At 45.3% G+C, this 17,571-nt stretch overlaps 9 protein-coding genes across 9 annotated transcripts; 3 read left to right on the plus strand and 6 right to left on the minus strand.

Annotated features, from left to right (window-relative positions):
• Positions 1–1,430: 1,430 nt before the first annotated feature.
• FPOAC1_006703 (uncharacterized protein) lies at positions 1,431–3,000 on the minus strand (the record flags this gene model as incomplete). The annotated part of the gene is made up of 3 exons (XM_044851178.1): positions 1,431–1,773; positions 1,825–2,841; positions 2,894–3,000. The coding sequence occupies 3 exons, from the start codon at positions 2,998–3,000 to the stop codon at positions 1,431–1,433; spliced, it is 1,467 nt and encodes a 488-aa protein (XP_044709890.1).
• A 584-nt stretch (positions 3,001–3,584) lies between these two features.
• FPOAC1_006704 (uncharacterized protein) lies at positions 3,585–5,635 on the minus strand (the record flags this gene model as incomplete). The annotated part of the gene is made up of 3 exons (XM_044851179.1): positions 3,585–4,520; positions 5,455–5,577; positions 5,624–5,635. 3 exons carry the CDS (start codon positions 5,633–5,635, stop codon positions 3,585–3,587), a joined length of 1,071 nt encoding a protein of 356 aa, XP_044709891.1.
• A 410-nt stretch (positions 5,636–6,045) lies between these two features.
• On the minus strand, positions 6,046–7,079 carry FPOAC1_006705 (uncharacterized protein; the record flags this gene model as incomplete). Its single annotated transcript, XM_044851180.1, has 5 exons — positions 6,046–6,446; positions 6,493–6,561; positions 6,614–6,680; positions 6,748–6,829; positions 6,880–7,079. The coding sequence occupies 5 exons, from the start codon at positions 7,077–7,079 to the stop codon at positions 6,046–6,048; spliced, it is 819 nt and encodes a 272-aa protein (XP_044709892.1).
• A 672-nt stretch (positions 7,080–7,751) lies between these two features.
• Positions 7,752–9,396, plus strand: FPOAC1_006706 (uncharacterized protein; the record flags this gene model as incomplete). Its single annotated transcript, XM_044851181.1, has 3 exons — positions 7,752–7,784; positions 7,837–8,363; positions 8,439–9,396. The coding sequence occupies 3 exons, from the start codon at positions 7,752–7,754 to the stop codon at positions 9,394–9,396; spliced, it is 1,518 nt and encodes a 505-aa protein (XP_044709893.1).
• Positions 9,397–9,789: 393 nt separating this feature from the next.
• FPOAC1_006707 (uncharacterized protein) lies at positions 9,790–11,276 on the minus strand (the record flags this gene model as incomplete). Its single annotated transcript, XM_044851182.1, has 3 exons — positions 9,790–10,310; positions 10,382–10,921; positions 10,979–11,276. The coding sequence occupies 3 exons, from the start codon at positions 11,274–11,276 to the stop codon at positions 9,790–9,792; spliced, it is 1,359 nt and encodes a 452-aa protein (XP_044709894.1).
• Positions 11,277–12,063: 787 nt separating this feature from the next.
• FPOAC1_006708 (uncharacterized protein) lies at positions 12,064–12,984 on the plus strand (the record flags this gene model as incomplete). Its single annotated transcript, XM_044851183.1, has 2 exons — positions 12,064–12,359; positions 12,411–12,984. The coding sequence occupies 2 exons, from the start codon at positions 12,064–12,066 to the stop codon at positions 12,982–12,984; spliced, it is 870 nt and encodes a 289-aa protein (XP_044709895.1).
• Positions 12,985–13,439: 455 nt separating this feature from the next.
• FPOAC1_006709 (uncharacterized protein) lies at positions 13,440–14,014 on the minus strand (the record flags this gene model as incomplete). The annotated part of the gene is made up of 3 exons (XM_044851184.1): positions 13,440–13,481; positions 13,536–13,822; positions 13,879–14,014. The coding sequence occupies 3 exons, from the start codon at positions 14,012–14,014 to the stop codon at positions 13,440–13,442; spliced, it is 465 nt and encodes a 154-aa protein (XP_044709896.1).
• Positions 14,015–14,455: 441 nt separating this feature from the next.
• On the minus strand, positions 14,456–15,415 carry REX4 (3'-5' exonuclease; the record flags this gene model as incomplete). Its single annotated transcript, XM_044851185.1, has 1 exon — positions 14,456–15,415. The coding sequence occupies one exon, from the start codon at positions 15,413–15,415 to the stop codon at positions 14,456–14,458; it is 960 nt and encodes a 319-aa protein (XP_044709897.1).
• Positions 15,416–15,705: 290 nt separating this feature from the next.
• ESA1 (Histone acetyltransferase) lies at positions 15,706–17,259 on the plus strand (the record flags this gene model as incomplete). Its single annotated transcript, XM_044851186.1, has 2 exons — positions 15,706–16,123; positions 16,172–17,259. The coding sequence occupies 2 exons, from the start codon at positions 15,706–15,708 to the stop codon at positions 17,257–17,259; spliced, it is 1,506 nt and encodes a 501-aa protein (XP_044709898.1).
• Positions 17,260–17,571: the final 312 nt, after the last annotated feature.

Genomic DNA, 17,571 nt, shown 5'->3' on the forward strand with positions numbered 1-17,571 from the left:
ACTCTAGGGGGAGAAACAAAACTTCGGACGTCAGACGCCCAAATTCGCCCTAGCAGCGTCCGACGTCTTAATTCCCCCCGAGGGTACTTCATCAAAGTGGCTTGTGTTGTGTATCACGAATAATTACCCCAGACCCCACGTTTTCCCCGGCCAACGCTCGTTGTGAGACATTGAACACTGTACCTAAAGAAAATTGAGAAAACGGTCGCTGATCAATGCATGGAGTAGCAAATGATACAAAACCACTCTATGTATACCCACTACAATGACTTGTTGTTCAACATTGTGAATTTGTCGGCGGCTATAGCGACAGGCCAACTCATCGAATGTACATCTTAACCTCAAGTATATCAAAACCAGATTCAGGTGATATTGAAAGCAGATCAGATATGGAAATAATCGACCGGCTAGTACTGCCTGCCAAGGTCCATACCCGTTGAGATTACCTTTACTTGGCCTGCAGGCTGCAAACAAGGTTGAGGGTGCTTTGACGCGCAATGACAGAAACACCCTATAGAGTGTGACAATCGCTGCCCCCTACAGGAATATCACATGAGCTGTTGTAAAGAACCATTAAGCATCGACAAACTCGATCTGAAAATGTCAACGGTGTCGGGAGCCAATAACTCAAACCTAGGAATGAATTAGCCACACCGTTACTTTACTCTATCCTTAATAGCCGAAATTCCATCAATATGAATTGGGCATCAATCGTGTTCGGTTGTTTCACCGTCTCAACAATGTCTTTCGCGGCATTCGCCAATTCATCACACATGCTAGTTCCATGCTCCTCTACTATTACCATTCCAGCAATAATAAGCATCTTCAATACAAAACTACTTAGTCATAGCTACTTGGGTTTGCAACTTTGCTAGAGCTAGTCCACCGCTAATTTCCTTTCTCATACCAAATACCTAGACAACTGCCTGCAACCAAGGCTGAGTGGACCTCTCTTCAACCTCACCCTAGCAAGCCAAGAGCCCAGCCTCGACTAACCATTATTATCAATATCCCACCAAGTTTATAGACCAAAAAAGAAACTCTCTTGGCGACAACGTGCTTTCCGACTTGGCTACATCTGCCAGCCCGCCTTGGTAGCTTACCCCAGATCAACATCGCACAAGCTCTGCCAAGTTCGCCCAGCCACTATCTCTTACATGCAGTGCATGTTATTCATGATCTGGCGTCTGGGCAATATGGATCTCACAGTTGATATCATGAATTTTCGGTTAAAGTATACGAAAGAGAAGTAAGAACAACTCAAATCTCCAAATGCCAAGCCTCATCAAAACAACAACAACCCTGCCACGAGTGGCACTGCATAGAAAGCATATCGGAATTAAATATGAAACTCCGCATCTTGTAGTTTAAGATTTCAGGATCCTTGCTCGGACATATATATCCTAGGTGTGGATGCTTCTAACGACATCTTACATGAAGACCTTTCTCCTACTCCCACAACTATGTACTTTCTCAGCTCCTCGGGCAACATTAGCCCACCTAGCCATGTTTCGTGCGATACCACGCTTGCTCAATGGGTTAGTACTCGAGGTCTCATGCTTGGGTACATCTTCGACACTCAAGGCAAGACTGGCAGCTCCATATGCGGCAGCCTTTGCATTAATAAGAAATGCTTCCTTGTTGATATTCTTGATATCGTCACAAGCGGTATGATAGCAGATATCTTGTGGCGGGCCAGCACCAGTAAAGATACCGGATGAGGGAATTCCTAATTCAAGAAAGCCTATATAATCAGATGAACTCCCGAAAGGTCTGTCATGTTTTAGCAAACGTGTAGAGTGACTGGATTAAATTCAAACTTACGCGTATTCAGCTGGATATCCATGATCAGTCAAGTATTCGTATAGATACTTAGCTCCAGCTTTATGGGCGTCCGAGTCGGAATATACGATGTAGTAAGGTTGCAGAGAGGCGATCATATCGTAGTTATAGTAAAATCGAATCTTGCTCGCCTCCTCTTCAGATAAACTCGACACGTAATATGTCGACCCAATCATTCCGCTCTCCTCTGCTCCCCAAAAGGCGAATCTGAGTTTGTTTTTGAAACTTTTGTACTTGATGGCCTCGACAATGCTGAGCAGGGCAGCAACACCACTTCCGTTATCGTTGATACCAGGGCCCTCTTGAACAGAGTCCAGATGGGCACCCAGCATAACAATGTTGTTTGGATTGCCCTCCTTGGTGTCTGCGATAATCTGCCAGGTCTCGCGCTTTTCATTCAAGACATCGATGGTTAAGTTGATTTCCAAAGTTTCACCATCCTTGAGTCGTTCTGCCCAGGCGTTGCCCTGGTCATATGTGATAACGCCCACAGGTGCAAGTTTACCAATGTTTTCAGCGCCAAGGGAGCCGGAGCCAGCGGTTTGAGCGGGATTGTCGTTGAAAACAATGGCAGCAGAAGCGCCATTTTCCTTTGCAAGTTTGAGCTTGTTGATGAAATGACATTTACCACGCTTGATTAAAGCGATCTTTCCCTTAACATCAATCCCTTTCCATTGGTCTTCGAAACAGCCTGAACCACGTTCGTCGTCGATGGGGATCAAAACCAAAGGAGCAGTTACGCCCCCAGGTAGTGAAGTGGCATGGTTATATTGCAGGGATACTACGTCAACATCCTCTCCTTCGGGGCCTGTCAGAGCGATCTTGCGCGTTTGGGAAAAGAGATGGGTGAATGGCTGAACAGAAATATCGAACTGGTCTCCTTGGCTCAATCGTTCATGGACGAAATCAAGAGAGGCTTTATAGCCAGGAAGCCCAAAAGCTCGGCTGCTGTTGTTGTCGAGGGCAATTTTATATAACTTCTGGAGGGAATTATCGAGACTAGATAAAGTCAGCTCCCTATTCGTAGCTGGGGATGTCAGAGAATTCTTACTCTTGCCCTTTGATACTATCTGCAGCTTGCTGGGGGGAGAGACGCTTGTATGCACAGGCTACATTAGCCCAAAGTGCTAGAGATAGGACAATGTAGGTAAGCTTCATGTTTGTCAACTGTCTTATGTATAGTTGATATGAAAACAGCAAATGGTGGTTGCTGCTCTTATATATATTATTGAAAAAGTCCTCATCAGCCTGATTCTTTGGAAATAGCCGTCGTTTTAGGTCTCACTATGTGCTAGCTACACAATCCTTCAGATGGATGCGCTTGCTAAGCCACATATATGTGCTTTCTGTACGCCATTCGATTATACGAAAGCCTTAATGCTGGATGGATAAATACCCACCATCCTTTCTGATGCTACGGCTAAGGGGCAATTGGAAGGCGCAGTCGCATTATAGAACCGAGCTGACCATTGAGGGGCCACCGAATCATAACGATCCTGGAGCTAAATGGACAATTTGGCACCATGGATCGGATTGTTGTAATTGCAACCTTCACTGTAAGCCCCAAGCTGCGAGTCCGAGATAGGATCCGAGGTACCCTATCAAGTCGCACGACAACGCAAATTGGCAAATAAATACCAAATAGAAGCTCCCCATGACTGGCAAGTAGTTCGAATACGTCTGTAATAAAGGAAATCCAAGTCAAAAGAGTATCGCGACTTGGGCCTTGAAACAAATCAAACTCAATCCTCCACACCTTTGATAAGATTCTTGACCCCTTCTCCTCTCATGGTTCTTTCCCACGCCTCAGGTGCCTTCTCGAATGGAACAATACTGCTTATAAAGGTCGTAACGGACACTTTGCGTGATTCAAGCAGCCCCAAAGCAATTTCAAAATCACCAGGACCATACCGGAAACAAGTCTTCATGGTAATCTCCTTCTCGCACATGGCGTGAATGGGCAAGGACTGTATGGGTTTACCCAGCCCAATTTGTATGAAGATTCCGCCGGGTGCTACACACAAGATGCCAGTATGTGCTGATACTTCAACCCCAGTACATTCCAGAACGGTATCGGCGCCTAGACCGAGACCTCCCTCCTTCACCAGTCTGACAGCTTCTTCTTCAGGAGTTGCATCTAGCCGGGGCTGGAAAGTGTGACAATCTACAACCCTTTTCGCGAAGGCAAGTTTCTCAGGGTTGATGTCTGTGATAATAACAGTTTTAGCCCCGTAAGCCTTTGCGGTTGCTGCAGTAAGACATCCAACAGTTCCAGCTCCTTGCACAATGACATTCTGTCCAGGTCTTATATCGGCAAGACCAACGCCATGGACAGCAACACCGAGCGGCTCAACCAGAACTGCTTCTTCAAGACTAATGGAATCGGGGAGCTTGTAAGCAAAATCCTCGGGAATCTTAAAAAAGCGAGAGAGTGTCCCATGAGTGAACGGAGGGTCTGCAGCGAATTTCATCTTGCGGCACAGATTGTATCTCCCGGATTTGCAGTAACTACAGCTCTTGCATGAGAACCCTGGTTCTATAGTAACACGATCACCTGGCTTGAGTTGAGAGACTTCTGGGCCGACTTTGTGGATTATACCCGAGGCTTCGTGACCCATCACAAGGGGCTGCTGTTGACTGACTTTTCTTGCAAAACCACCTTCAGTCCAGAAATGAACCTGAAAATGTCAGTGATATCCATATAAAGATGAAGTTGTGCTGCCCCAGTTGATAACATCACGAATCTCTCACGACGGGAGCAGAATTTGAAGGTCAATTGACTAGATTATTCATACTGAGACAGCCTTTAGCTTTGGGCTTCATTGTCTGACTTTTTCTAACAGCTAGCTATGACTAGAAGATCTTATTGATAATTGCTACTTACTCTTCTAACTGTTTAAACCAGGCTTTATATAGTTCCTGCTTAAGGGTCTAGTTAATTTCCTTTATAAATATCCTTTCTGCCTCTGATAGGTTATTCTCTAGCCTTTTTACTAATTTCTTCTCTAGCTTCCTTAGCCTCTTTAGCTCTTTTTCTATTTTAGTAGAACTATATATATAGATAAGGTATAAGTTATATATAAAGGCTATTAGCTTAACCTTAATAAGGCTATTAAGCTTTATAGGTATATATAGTTTAGTGACTTCTTTTTATAGTATATTAATCTTATTAGTATCTCTATATTTCTTAATTACTAGCTTAATATCCTTAGACTAAAGGGTTATAGGATAGATATTCTTACTGATAATTCTTCTTTTAATAGTAGCCAGTATTATATTATATAAGACCTGCGAAGGTTATTAGCTATGTTCAGCAAGAGACTAGGATTAACTAACTCCTTGCTAATTAATCGAGATTATAAGAGGAAGAAGTTACTGCTGTCTATATAGCTTAATAGAAGCTTCCTTTATAAGTTATTAATATTATAGAGTTTATACTATATAAGTTATACCTATATTAAAAAACCTAGAGTCTTAAGAGAAACCTTAACTTAATATTTTATTGAAAATTTAATCTGTCTAGATAGATTAACCTTTATTAATAACCTTAAAGAAACCAAGAAGACAAAAGCTTAAGCCGTCATAAAAATTAAATGAAGTTGTGCTGCTCACATCACTACCGCAGACACCAGTGAATGCAATCCTGACAATGACATCGTGCGGGTCCTCAATCTGAGGGACTGGCCCGTCTTGAAATCTGGCATCTCCAGGACCATATAAGAGACAAGACGGGTTCTAAGAGGTAGTCAGTATGGTGGTATGTATTTTACTCGCCACTTACTGTTTCAGTCATTCTTCTTATTGGAACCGCAGCTTGTGCGTGGTATTAGATTTGAAGAGAGGATGAACCTGAAATAGTACTGCAAGTTTTGTAGCACTGGGGTTCTTTATCTAAACACGAACCGCATATAAACACGTCAAGTATCTCCGCAACTTCAGTCAGGTGACTGTTTATCGGGATATTCTTCTCCGAATGAGGGGAAATCTTGAACCATGGACAGCACTTTTACATCTAAGCAACATTGAGAGACATTTGATTCACCCTGGAACTATAATATTTCCCGTTACATGAATATATATCTATAGTCTCATTCGACTATTTAAGATGATGAAGAAATAATCAACAATGCTTTATATCTGAGGAGTAATATTTATTCTCCACGCAGTGTGGTTGCACTTATGCCTGTAGATTGTACTTAGTATTCAAGGTAGCACGTAACCTCCATCGATAAGCAAGTCACTACCCGTCATGTAGGTCGAAGCGTCGCTAGCAAGGTATAGATAAAGACCCTTGATCTCCTTGACATGTCCCTGTCTTCCTAGCACAGCCATGCGGTATGCCTCGTTGAGAGCTTCAGGGCTTGCACCCATCTTTGTGTCAAAGAAACCAGGAGATACGATGTTCACACGTGCAAACTCGCGCCACTCTCTAGCAAGGGACTTCCCAAAGTGGGTGATGAAGGCTTTGCTGCCGTTGTAAACTGGCTGGTCGGTTGGTACGTTGACGATATGGGCGCTCATGCTGGATGTGATGATGAAGTTGCCGAAACCTTGACGCTTGAAGATCTCGCCAGCGTATTTTGCAGAGTAAACAACGCCGTCAACTGTGCGGTGGTCAGACGTAGTCAATGAGTTAGACAAAATACATACCATTAACAGACATTTGCTTCTTGTATTCCTCGATAGTCTGCTCAAGAATTGGCTTTGAAATGGCCATGCCTTGATAGTATTGTCAGTTTGATTTCTCGTAGTACAATACACCAGACCATACCTGCGTTTGCGACATAAACATCAATCTTGCCGTAGTCATCAAGGACCTTTTTCAAGGCATCTTGAATCTGCTGGGCATCAGATACTGGCATAAACAAGGTAAGCTATTGCAAAGACTTTGTTCCTTTAAGTAACCCTACCATCGACCTTGTAAGCCGAAGCCTTGATTCCGTGCTTCTCCGATAATGAACGAGCCTTTTCGATAGCAGCATCGTTCCTGTGACGGCATTAGTTGATGATGTATATGAAAATGATAGAAGGACCTACGAGTTATACCACAGCGCAACATTGCCTCCGGACTCAGCATAGCCTTCAGCTACAGCGTATCCAAGACCATCAGCGGCACCATTGACAATACAGACCTTTCCGTTTAGGCGGAATTGCTCCGTCACATTGGAGGGAATGTTGGGAAAGGGTCTGGGGAAACCATCTCGTACTTTGGTGGTCTCTTCCGCTGACATAGACATGATGACTGATATGATATGAGTATTGTATATTAATATTTGCTTTGTTTATGGTGGTGAGAAGAGGGGTAGTAGAAATGTACTGTATCATAATTTACAGAGAGATACTCATGATGTATGTGCTTGAACCCCGCATAGACTCGGGGTATTGTCATCCGATCCAGTTGATCTTTATCCATCCAACAGCTTATTTCCTAATTCGAGCTCTCAAGCGAGATGTTACTTAGTATAAAGCGGTTATGGTGCCGTTATACATGAAAAAAAAGTCTAAACTTGACAGCAATACCTATTTAGGTACTATTATGTGGTCGTCGCAAAAGTCATGCATTTGCATCTATACGGTTATTCGCAATCGACAATCAATTCTGCAAGGATAGAAAGGTACCTAATATGTCACTATATGCTTGCTTACCTGTGGGTCAATCTGTCAGTTAGCCTACCTTCTGTTCAGCTGGAAAATGAGACAGACAGCCTTCGTTTTTCTCACACCGATTTCCTACGTCGCGACTATTTAGCTGCCAATTATTACAATTGGAGTCGCGAATTCCATTGGAAATGTGGTTTCTTGATTTTCAACATGATGGCTTTCCTTTCGCATCGCGTTTCTTCAGTCTCTTCGGGGTAGTATTGGTCGCGTTGCTCATTAATGCCTTTCGCAAAGGATATCAGGTCCGTATGAAGTTCAAGGCTCTTGAAGCTCAAGGAATTGTGAGTTTTCCGGTTATCTTCTTACGCTTCAAGCATCTAATCGGATTCAAAGCCAATCATGAAACATTCTATGGTCTTTGGTCATCTCGAGTCTGTCGGAAAGCTCGTTTCCTCTCTCCCGTCGGATGCCCATGGCGACTATTTAATGATGATGATCCGAGAGAATTGGCGTGAACTTTTCCCGCAGTGCACAAAATGCCCACCTGTCGCCTACATCGATACATGGCCTTTCACCGCACCCATGATGATATCTCTCAATCTTGATGTGTCAAATCAGTTCACCACACAACATTCCCTGCCCAAGGCGTATGAGCAGAAACATGTTCTTTACCCATTGACAAAGAACCTTGACATATCCTCTATGGAGGGCGAAGAGTGGAAGATCTGGCGTAAGAGGCTCAACCCAGCTTTCAGTGTCCAGAATATCAACAGCCGCCTCCCAGACATTCTCCAAGAAGTCGAGGAATTTGCGGCCGTTCTCAAGAGTAAGGCAGGTAAGGATGGCCAGTGGGGAGACGTTTTCTTATTTGAGAAGGCTACAACGAATCTTGCTTTCGATGTCATCGTGCGTTTTTTCCTGTAAGTTCATAGGCACCAACTGCCAGGAATCCTCCATCCATGTTCCATTCTGTATTGCTAATAGGCTTTTCACAGAGATATTCGCTTGAATGAACAATGGGGAAAGAACTCACCTATGTGCCACGCTCTTCAAGATACCATTTCTAGGATGTACTTCTTTGTTAATATCACCAATTTCATCCAGTACTACAACCCATGGCGTCATTTTAAACTATGGAAGAATTACAAAACTCTGGTTGAGAGTCTAGCTCCCACGATTCAAGAACGCATGAGCGCACTCCAGGAAGATCCAACCGCCAAAGGAAAGACACTCGTCGATCTTATTGTCCGGGCGCTTCAGGAAGAAAAAGCTGAACAGCATGGCGTCGTTAACGAAGGTAAAGGCCAATCCGCCTTGAAGTTCGACTCCGACTTTATGGACATGGCTGTAGGTCAAATGAATACCTTCCTGTTTGCTGGTTTTGATACCACTGCGGCGACCATAGCATGGCTGTTCCGCTTATTGTGCCAACACCCAGACGTCATGGCCAAGCTACGAGAAGAGCACGATGCCGTCTTAGGGCCGAATGCTTGGGACGCTGCAAACGTGATAAAGAAGGATCATCAGTTGGTGAATCAGCTCCCATACACCCTAGCTGTTCTCAAGGAATCTATGCGATACCACACCAATGTTGGCACCATGCGTCGTGGTGAACCGGGTTTCTTTCTTATTGGTCCTCCTGGTTCCGATCCTGGCTTTAATGGTAAGAAGTTGCCCACCGAAGGCTTCGTTATCTGGGATGGCTCTTGGGCAATCCATCACGACCCTGATATCTGGCATCGACCGGATGAGTTTATTCCAGAGCGCTTCCTCGTCACCGATCGTCAAGATCCATTGTTTCCGCCAACTAACGGTTGGCGATCTTTCTTGGCGGGGCCTCGGAATTGCATTGGGCAGAATCTTGTTGTACTTGAGATCAAGTTGGTCATGGCACTGGTGACTAGATGCTTTGATGTTGAGGTTGCATGGGAGGAATGGGATCGAGTCAAGTAAGTCCTTTCACATGTGGAGTCCATTCATGAATTATTGCTGATCCGGCCCCTTTACAGTGGAATAACCAACTCCACGAAAGCGCCTACAGTATGGGGTGATCGTTGTTATCAAGTTGGAGCAGACTCGCCACCGAGAGTCAAGGATCGTATGCCGGTGCATGTTAGGATTCGCACACAGTAATACGGCAGTTGATCTTGTAGAAAATGGCAATGTATCAGATGCTGGATAAGCTTTGGGAGTAAATGGCGGCATTAATACGCGTATCATCGGGTGTCCTCGTTGAAGATCACTGGATTGCCATCAACCCCATTTTTATATTATTATTCTTTCGGGGAAACCATTGTTGCTACATACAACAGGAAAGGACATCAGTATGTACCTTGAATTCTTCACTCAATTCTTCTCATATTTCACCACACTCAGACCCCCTTGAGCAATATCAGTCCTGAACACCTTGGGTTCAAATGACACGCACTCGACCCCCTGGTAGGCCTTGTCCCGGGCCTGTTGCAAGGTCTCTCCGTAGGCGGCCACGGAGAACACCCGCCCTCCTGCTGTCCTCAGGGATCCATCGCCGCCTTCATCTAGGCGAGTTCCTGCGTGAAAAATGATAACGTCACCAGGCGGCGTCCTCAGCGCGATGGTCTTGCCTGTCTCATAATCACCAGGATATCCACCCGATGCAATAACAACATTACAAGCAAAACCTGGTTTGACCTTGATGGTGTTTTTGGCTTGGTTAAGTGTACCGTTTGTGCATGATAGTAAGACACTGGCTAGGTCTGTTTCCTCAGACAAGAGAAGCATGGAGCTTTGAGTCTCTGGGTCACCGAACCGCACGTTGTATTCGATGACCTTGGGACCAGACTTGGTTACCATGACACCAGTGAACAGCAAGCCCCGGAAGGGACACCCTAGAAAGATAATCAGTCAGTCATCAGTCAATCCAAATGGGTTCTGGTGCCCCAATGTTTTATTTACTCACCTTCTTTCTTGAGAGCTTCAAACGTTGGCTTCAAGATATCATCGTCGATCTGTTGTGTCATCTCTGGTGTGACCATAGGAACGGGCGTGTAAACACCCATACCTCCAGTATTGGGTCCTTTGTTACCCTCCAGGATTCTCTTGTGGTCTTGGCCAGCTGGGAGAGAAACGAAGGTGTTTCCGTCGCTGAAGGTCAAAATACTGATCTCGAATCCTTCCATGTACTCTTCGATAACTACTGAAGACCCTGCTGTAGAGAAGACTCCATCTTTCATGATACTTCGAAGGTCATCTAGAGCCTGCTCAGGGGTTTCGGGCAAGACCACTCCCTTCCCTGCAGCAAGGCCATCTGCCTTGATCACAATTCGGTGGTCGTCGTCAGTGAAGACCTTTCGCACGTAGGCGCTGGCCTCTTCAAAGTCGTCGAAACTACTGTGGGCGGCTGTAGGAATGTTGTGATTCTTCATAAACGTTTTGGCGAAAACCTTGGAACCTTCGAGCTGTGCTGCTTTACGCGAGGGTGCGAAACATGGGATTCCCGCTATGAACATGTCAGTGATCATGCTTTTATGTAGATTGAAAGTCGATTATGACTTACCCCCTCTGAAATACTCCTCGATGCCATTGACCACATCGTCATCGGGTCCAACCACAACCAATCCTATCTCAAGCTGCTTGGCCTTTTGCGCCAGGTCACTGTATCCTGTAGGGCCTGTCCGGATGCCAGTCAGATTGGAAATGGGGGCCGCGCCTTGTTCGGCCATGCCCTGGTCGAGAGAAGTTCCTCCGTTTCCAGGAAAGACGAACACCTGTTTCACTGATTGGGATTTGCTCAATCTCCAGGCCAGCGCATGTTCTCGGGCTCCCTTCCCGACCACAAGCACTTTGACACTCATCTTTGTCGTCGATTTCGCAGATGCGTTTTAAAATTAAAGCTTAGGGCAGAGTAGGCGAAGGCGAGGGGAGGGAAATTGGAGGGAAATAAGGAATGCTATAAAGAGGAGAGGTTAGGATGTTTGTGGTCGAATGTGTTTGTCAGATGCACGCAGCCGAGAGCTTAACACTATTCAACAGGTCTGAACATCAGCCACTTGCTTCAATAACAACATATCGATTACAACCTTTAGGTAGTCATTACCCCTCTACAAACCTTTTACAATAAGATTTGAAGATTGCGATTGCCCTCAAAATATTCACGCAGGTCAGCCAAGTCATAACTAGTCATGATTTGTTCTGGTTAAGCACAACAAAACCTCGCAGTTCAATAAGTAGTAGGTATATGACCAGCTCAATCTCATCAATCGCACTACATCTCTACTTTACTAGACATGTGTTTCTCTATAAACCTAAATTCATGCCATGCAAAACTGCAGAATTGTCTCCGAAACTCCTTTCATCCAACCTCCACACTCCGAAATGTAGCTAACCCCAAATTTGGATGCTTCATGATGATGCTAGTTTATATCCGATTGAAGATCGGCGTTAATTCCTGACTAGTGGAGCTGATCATAAGTACCTCTCGATTGAACGAAGTTATCGGGATTTAGAAGCCCATAAGTCCGTGATGCCTGATACTATAAGACGAATAACATCCCGTCGATTTAGTGCACAAGAATTGACAGCACTCAACCAACATCACAATCACAGCCAAAGCTAAACAACAACGAAACTACCAAGATCAAAATGACAACCCCAGTCTGGCTCATTACTGGAAGCTCCAACGGCTTCGGTCTACTTCTCAGCTTGAGAGCTTTGAAGGCTGGTCATAGAGTCATTTCGACAGTACGGGATACTGCTAGATCAGCTGATGCTGTCAGCCAAATCGAAAAAGCTGGCGGAAAGATCATCACCCTCGACATGACCGAGTCCAAAGCAAGCATCACCGAGAAGATCCAGGATGCAGAGAAGATTTACGGAAGAATTGACTATCTAGTCAACAACGCTGGATATTCTTGCTTAGGAGCTGTTGAGCTCTTCACGTAAGTTAATCTTTTACATAAAATACGGATTTCGACTTACACAAAAATAAGAGAGGCCGAGGCCGAACATCAGATCCAGACCAATCTGTTCGGTCCCCTCTACGCACTCCAAGCTGCCCTTCCCGGCATGCGAAGCCGTGGTTCAGGAACTATCATCAACTTCAGCAGTATCGCTGGTCAAGACGCTCAGCCAAGCTGCGGACTCTACAGTGCTAGCAAGTTTGCCCTCGAGGGTTTAACAGAGAGTCTATCCAAAGAAGTCAAGGAGTTCGGTATCAATGTTCTGATAGTCGAGCCTGGAGCGTTCCGCACCAACTTCCTCGACGCCAGCGTCAAGAGCAACGTATCAGTCGAGAAGGCGTATGAAGGCACCTTGCTAGCGGAAACACTTACCAAGTTTGCGAACGCTTCAGGGAAACAGCGCGGCGATCCTAACAAGGGAGTGGATATCATCTACGAAGTTGCTACAGGGGAAGGAAAGGCAGGCCATCTCAAGGGCAAAATCTTGAGACTACCACTGGGCGAAGACTGCTTTACACGTCTTGGTAATAAGCTTAAATCTCTCCATCACGATGTTGATGCAACTCGTGAAATTGGCACCACGACTGATCTGGAGGAGAAGTAGATCTGGGTACTCATAACACAAGTTCAATAAGAAGTTGTTGTTATTCAAGCTTTTGTCTTTTGCATCATTGCCGCTCCTTGATTGTCAGTAGAAGAATATCGTAACAGGCTTCCCATGCAATACACCAGGATGAATGCCTAAACAACGCGATGCATTATTATATGTAATCATTTTGTGAAGACTACCAACGAATGTTCTGCCAAAGATTCTTTTGGTGGTTATTTGATACAAGATGCAATATCCGGCAGTGTGTCCAGAGTGTGTCCGGTTCCAATTCTCCAGCATGTCCTACAATGTCCTTGACGGGTGCAAAGTTCATATGACATTCGAAATCCAAAGCCAAGCATTTCCATCATAGTAACATAGTGGTGCCAGGCAGTGATAGGTATTGGGGGTATCGATGTTGAGCTTGTTAGGCTCAAAGTGTATGAATGTATCGGTCGTCGTTGATTGCCTCATTTCGGCGCAGCCTCATCAGGGGGCGAGTAAGAATGAATCTGTTTGTAGTATTATTATCAAATATCCGCTCCAGTGTCTGGATGCATACATACCTTGTCGGCTACCTGAAGCCACTCTTCCATACTTCGAACATAAGGGTCGGCACTGGCATCTGCTACTGCCTCATGGCCCCAAACGACCATTTCATCAAACTCGGCTGTTATTTGCATGTTTTCTATTTGTTCTTCCTCGGCATCCAGATCCACCACATGCTCCTCAACGGCTGTTTTGGGATCTTGTTGGGGAACTCGCTCAACGACGATGCCACGGTAGTCTTCTGGCAACTTGACGACCTTTCCCTGAAGTTTCCTTCCGCGGAAGTATGCTAGTTTGGTTCCATCTATTTATGCTGTTAGAAAGGCCTTGTTTGCAAATTTCGTTCCAGGAGAGACAAACCGTCCGTAGCAGCAGGGGTCCAATATGTTGATGTTGGTTCAATTGGGCCATCATGGTGTATACGACATGGCAGAATGTTAGCCACTGCCTTGGACTTGTTCTCGTCGGGCTTCAATGAAAGAATTGGTTGTGACATAATGGTTGAATGGTTTTTGTTCGTTGTTTAGGTATGAGAAGGGAAACGCGACTAGACGCGTTAAGTGTCTGCGGCAACGGATGACTTATCTTATCTTAGCTCAGTAGACTAACCCCGGCAGGGTCAGATCGTCCATTCGTCTAGTGAACCTTTAAAGATGCATGTGAAAACTAGAAGTCAAAGGAACGCAGGTCTTCACTTTATAATTATGCATTGTTCTTCTATGTACAATGCTTCAGTTTAGAGCTGAATTTTTGCCTAAATCTGATACTCATTTCCACCAAATCCGCCTGCGATAGTAATGACGAGAGCGGCTGATAAGATTAGTAGTAAGGCCGCACTTTCGTATTTATACATGCTCCAAGACTATGGGTATCTCAAGAATCGCGGCAAATAGTCAGTTGCCTTTTCTGTTCCAATCGAAATCATGATTCCGATCGATTATTTCTTCTTCTTCTTTGGCTTGTTTCCCTTTTGACCTCCTCCAGACGCCGTCTTTGGCGCATACCGATTCGCGTGGTCCACATCAAAAGCCGACTTGTGTTTGCGAAAAAGTAACATAGTCGCTCGCGCATCCTCAATACTGGAATGCTCTCCGCCTTGTATCTCAACTCCTAATAAGTTTTGGGCAAGGACTCGCAATGATGGCTTTCTTCCGTTCGCGTATTTTTTGAATCCTGAGAACTTGGCTGTGTCGCGTATGTCTTTTCCTGGGTGGCTGAGAATGAGAGCTTCCAAATCATGCTTGAGGTCATGGCCGATTAGAATTCGACCTTGAAGAAGCTTGTCAATCTCTGCTTGTACTTCCTCAAAATCCCTAGCAAATCTCATGGATTTTTGACTAATTCCGCTGACAGCTGTTCTCCAATTTGTGACCTTCTCCTTGGGTTTCACGTAAGAGTCGTAAACTTGCACGCCATGAAAGTCGACGACGCTCACGCGAGCGAGAGCTGATTCATGGCCACCTGGTCCGACACCAACCATCTCGCAGTCGATGGCGATGTATTTTCCGACCTCGATGCCCTGTGTGAGTCCATGATTGATTTTATCTTTTTCGGCAGCAAGCATCATTGAGTTGTCTTTAGCACCCAAATTGTACGCTTCGGCAAGAGCTTCTGCAGATACATCATGGTCTTCTGCCCATAGCGCAAGAGATGTCGAGGTGCCTGGCACTGTCTCCTCAATCTTTGAACTGTGAACACCACCCATTTGCTTCTTCCCACTTTTTGGTGCCGCTTTTGCTACTGTTGGTGTATTTGTCAAGGATTTTGAGACCTTGGGCTTTTTCGTTGGTGGATTTGTTGATGGGGTCTCCGATTTGCGCTTTAGAGATGGCTTTGATGCAGATTCCTCCTTGAGCTTTGCTTGGAGCTTCTTCCAATTCGAAGAAAGCCCAGCCATTCTGTTAAAAATAGAAATATCAGCCTGAAGAATTGCGGCCAACTTTTCATGTGTTTGTATTAGTACTGATCAAGAGTCGCAAAGCAAAGAGTTTCAACGATGAGACAAACGGGATTTTGCAACTAACGAATTACCGATAAGACTAATTTACTCTCACCGCCTTGCTGATAAGAGTTCTAAATCACTTTCTGCCATGCCCCTCCATCATACTTTCTCCCATTTTCCAACTTGCGACACTTACGCGACAACTCAACAATCATCAATACGCGACGACACAGGCGACTTCCATCATGGCTGGCGGTACACCTGGAGGCGAGCCTACTGTTGGCTCTGGTGAGCCGCGACTGAAAAGCCTTGCGACACCCGAAACGATCAAGACTGGATGCATTGCCTGGGTAGAGAAAGAGGGCCAGCCGCGACGTGCCGAAATTCTTAGCATCAAGACTACCAAGAGCGGCAAGCAATTTTACTGCAACTTTGATAACTTCAATAAGCGACTGGATGAATGGGTACCTGTCATCAGGCTGGATTTTACTCGGGAGGTTGAATGGCCGAACCCAGAGAAGGACAAGCCCAAAGACCCAAAGCTGAAGAAAGCGCCCACTGTGCAATCTAAAAAGACACAACCTTCGAAAAAGTCTCAAAAGAGGCCCGGCAAGCGAGAGCAATCCACTACATCGGAGGCCAATACACCACACCCTTGGACTGGTACGCAATTTGTTCTCTATTCAAGCATATCTGCTAACAACCATGTAGATTTCGTAGAGAACCAAAATCGGCAAAAGTCTGCCTCGATCGGTCCCGATGGTGATAGCCAGGCACGCGCCAGCGTTGACGGCGGCGCAACACCTGTGGGTGACGAAATGGAAGTGGATGAAAGGGAAACAGAAGCCAAAAGGGAGCCAGCAGAGTTTAGTCGCGAGGTCGAGATTGAGAAGCTTCGCACATCCGGTTCCATGACTCAAAATCCAACCGAAGTTTCACGAATCCGAAATATCTCCAAGGTACAATTTGGTCGTTTTGATCTGTATCCATGGTATTTCTCGCCATATCCTGAGATTTTCAGCCAGGAAGATGTTATCTTTATCTGCGAATTTTGTCTGAGCTATTATGGGGACTTAAAAGCTTTCACGCGGCACCGAAAGAAGTGCACACTACAGCACCCACCTGGAAACGAGCTCTATCGAAATGAGGACATATCTTTCTTCGAAATCGATGGCCGACGACAGCGAACGTGGTGTCGCAACCTTTGTCTTTTGTCCAAGATGTTTCTTGACCACAAGACACTGTATTATGATGTGGACCCTTTCCTGTTTTATGTCATGACGACGCGAACCGAAAAAGGATGTCATTTGGTGGGATATTTTTCCAAGGAGAAGGAGAGTGCGGACGGGTACAACGTTGCTTGTATTCTGACCATGCCTCAATACCAGCGCAAAGGTTACGGTCGACTTTTGATCCAGTTCTCATACGAGCTTTCTCGAATCGAAGGAAAACTAGGCTCTCCTGAAAAGCCACTGTCGGATTTGGGTCTGCTGAGTTATCGACAATATTGGTCAGAAAACATTCTGGAATTCTTGGTGGGCTACAATGAACGTGACGAGAAAGTCACAATTGAGGCGATTTCTAACGCTCTGGCCATGACAACGCAGGATGTTGAGCACACTCTGCAAGCATTGCGGATGCAGGTCTACCATAAGAGTGACCACAAGATCGTGATACCCGAGAAGTTGATCCAGCAACGCGAAAAGACCAAACTGAAGAAGAAACGAACCGTGGATCCGACCAAGATTCAATGGAAACCTCCAGTGTTTACAGCTTCAAGCCGAACATGGGGATGGTAATTATAGTAACTCAAAGCAAGCGAAAGAAAATATAGTTTTAAATGATACCCCTATTCATATACCTAAAAAGTCTATTCGCATCATACCTTAGTAGGTGCCCAGTAACTAGTGGGTAGGTTGTCCATTGTGACGGAAATGCATGTTGATTGTTACCCCAACTTTAACAAGCCCCACGTTCTGTAACTCAAGCTCTGGTGAAGGCTAGGAGGTCAACCCGCCCTACGTAATCAGTGCGAAACCGCAATGCGACAGCTGTTGGCAACTCAACTCAAGCCCTACCAAAATCATCAATGCACACCTAACCGCCACTGT

This window comes from Fusarium poae, chromosome 2, assembly GCF_019609905.1.
Source record: "Fusarium poae strain DAOMC 252244 chromosome 2, whole genome shotgun sequence".
Lineage (NCBI taxonomy): Eukaryota > Fungi > Ascomycota > Sordariomycetes > Hypocreales > Nectriaceae > Fusarium > Fusarium poae.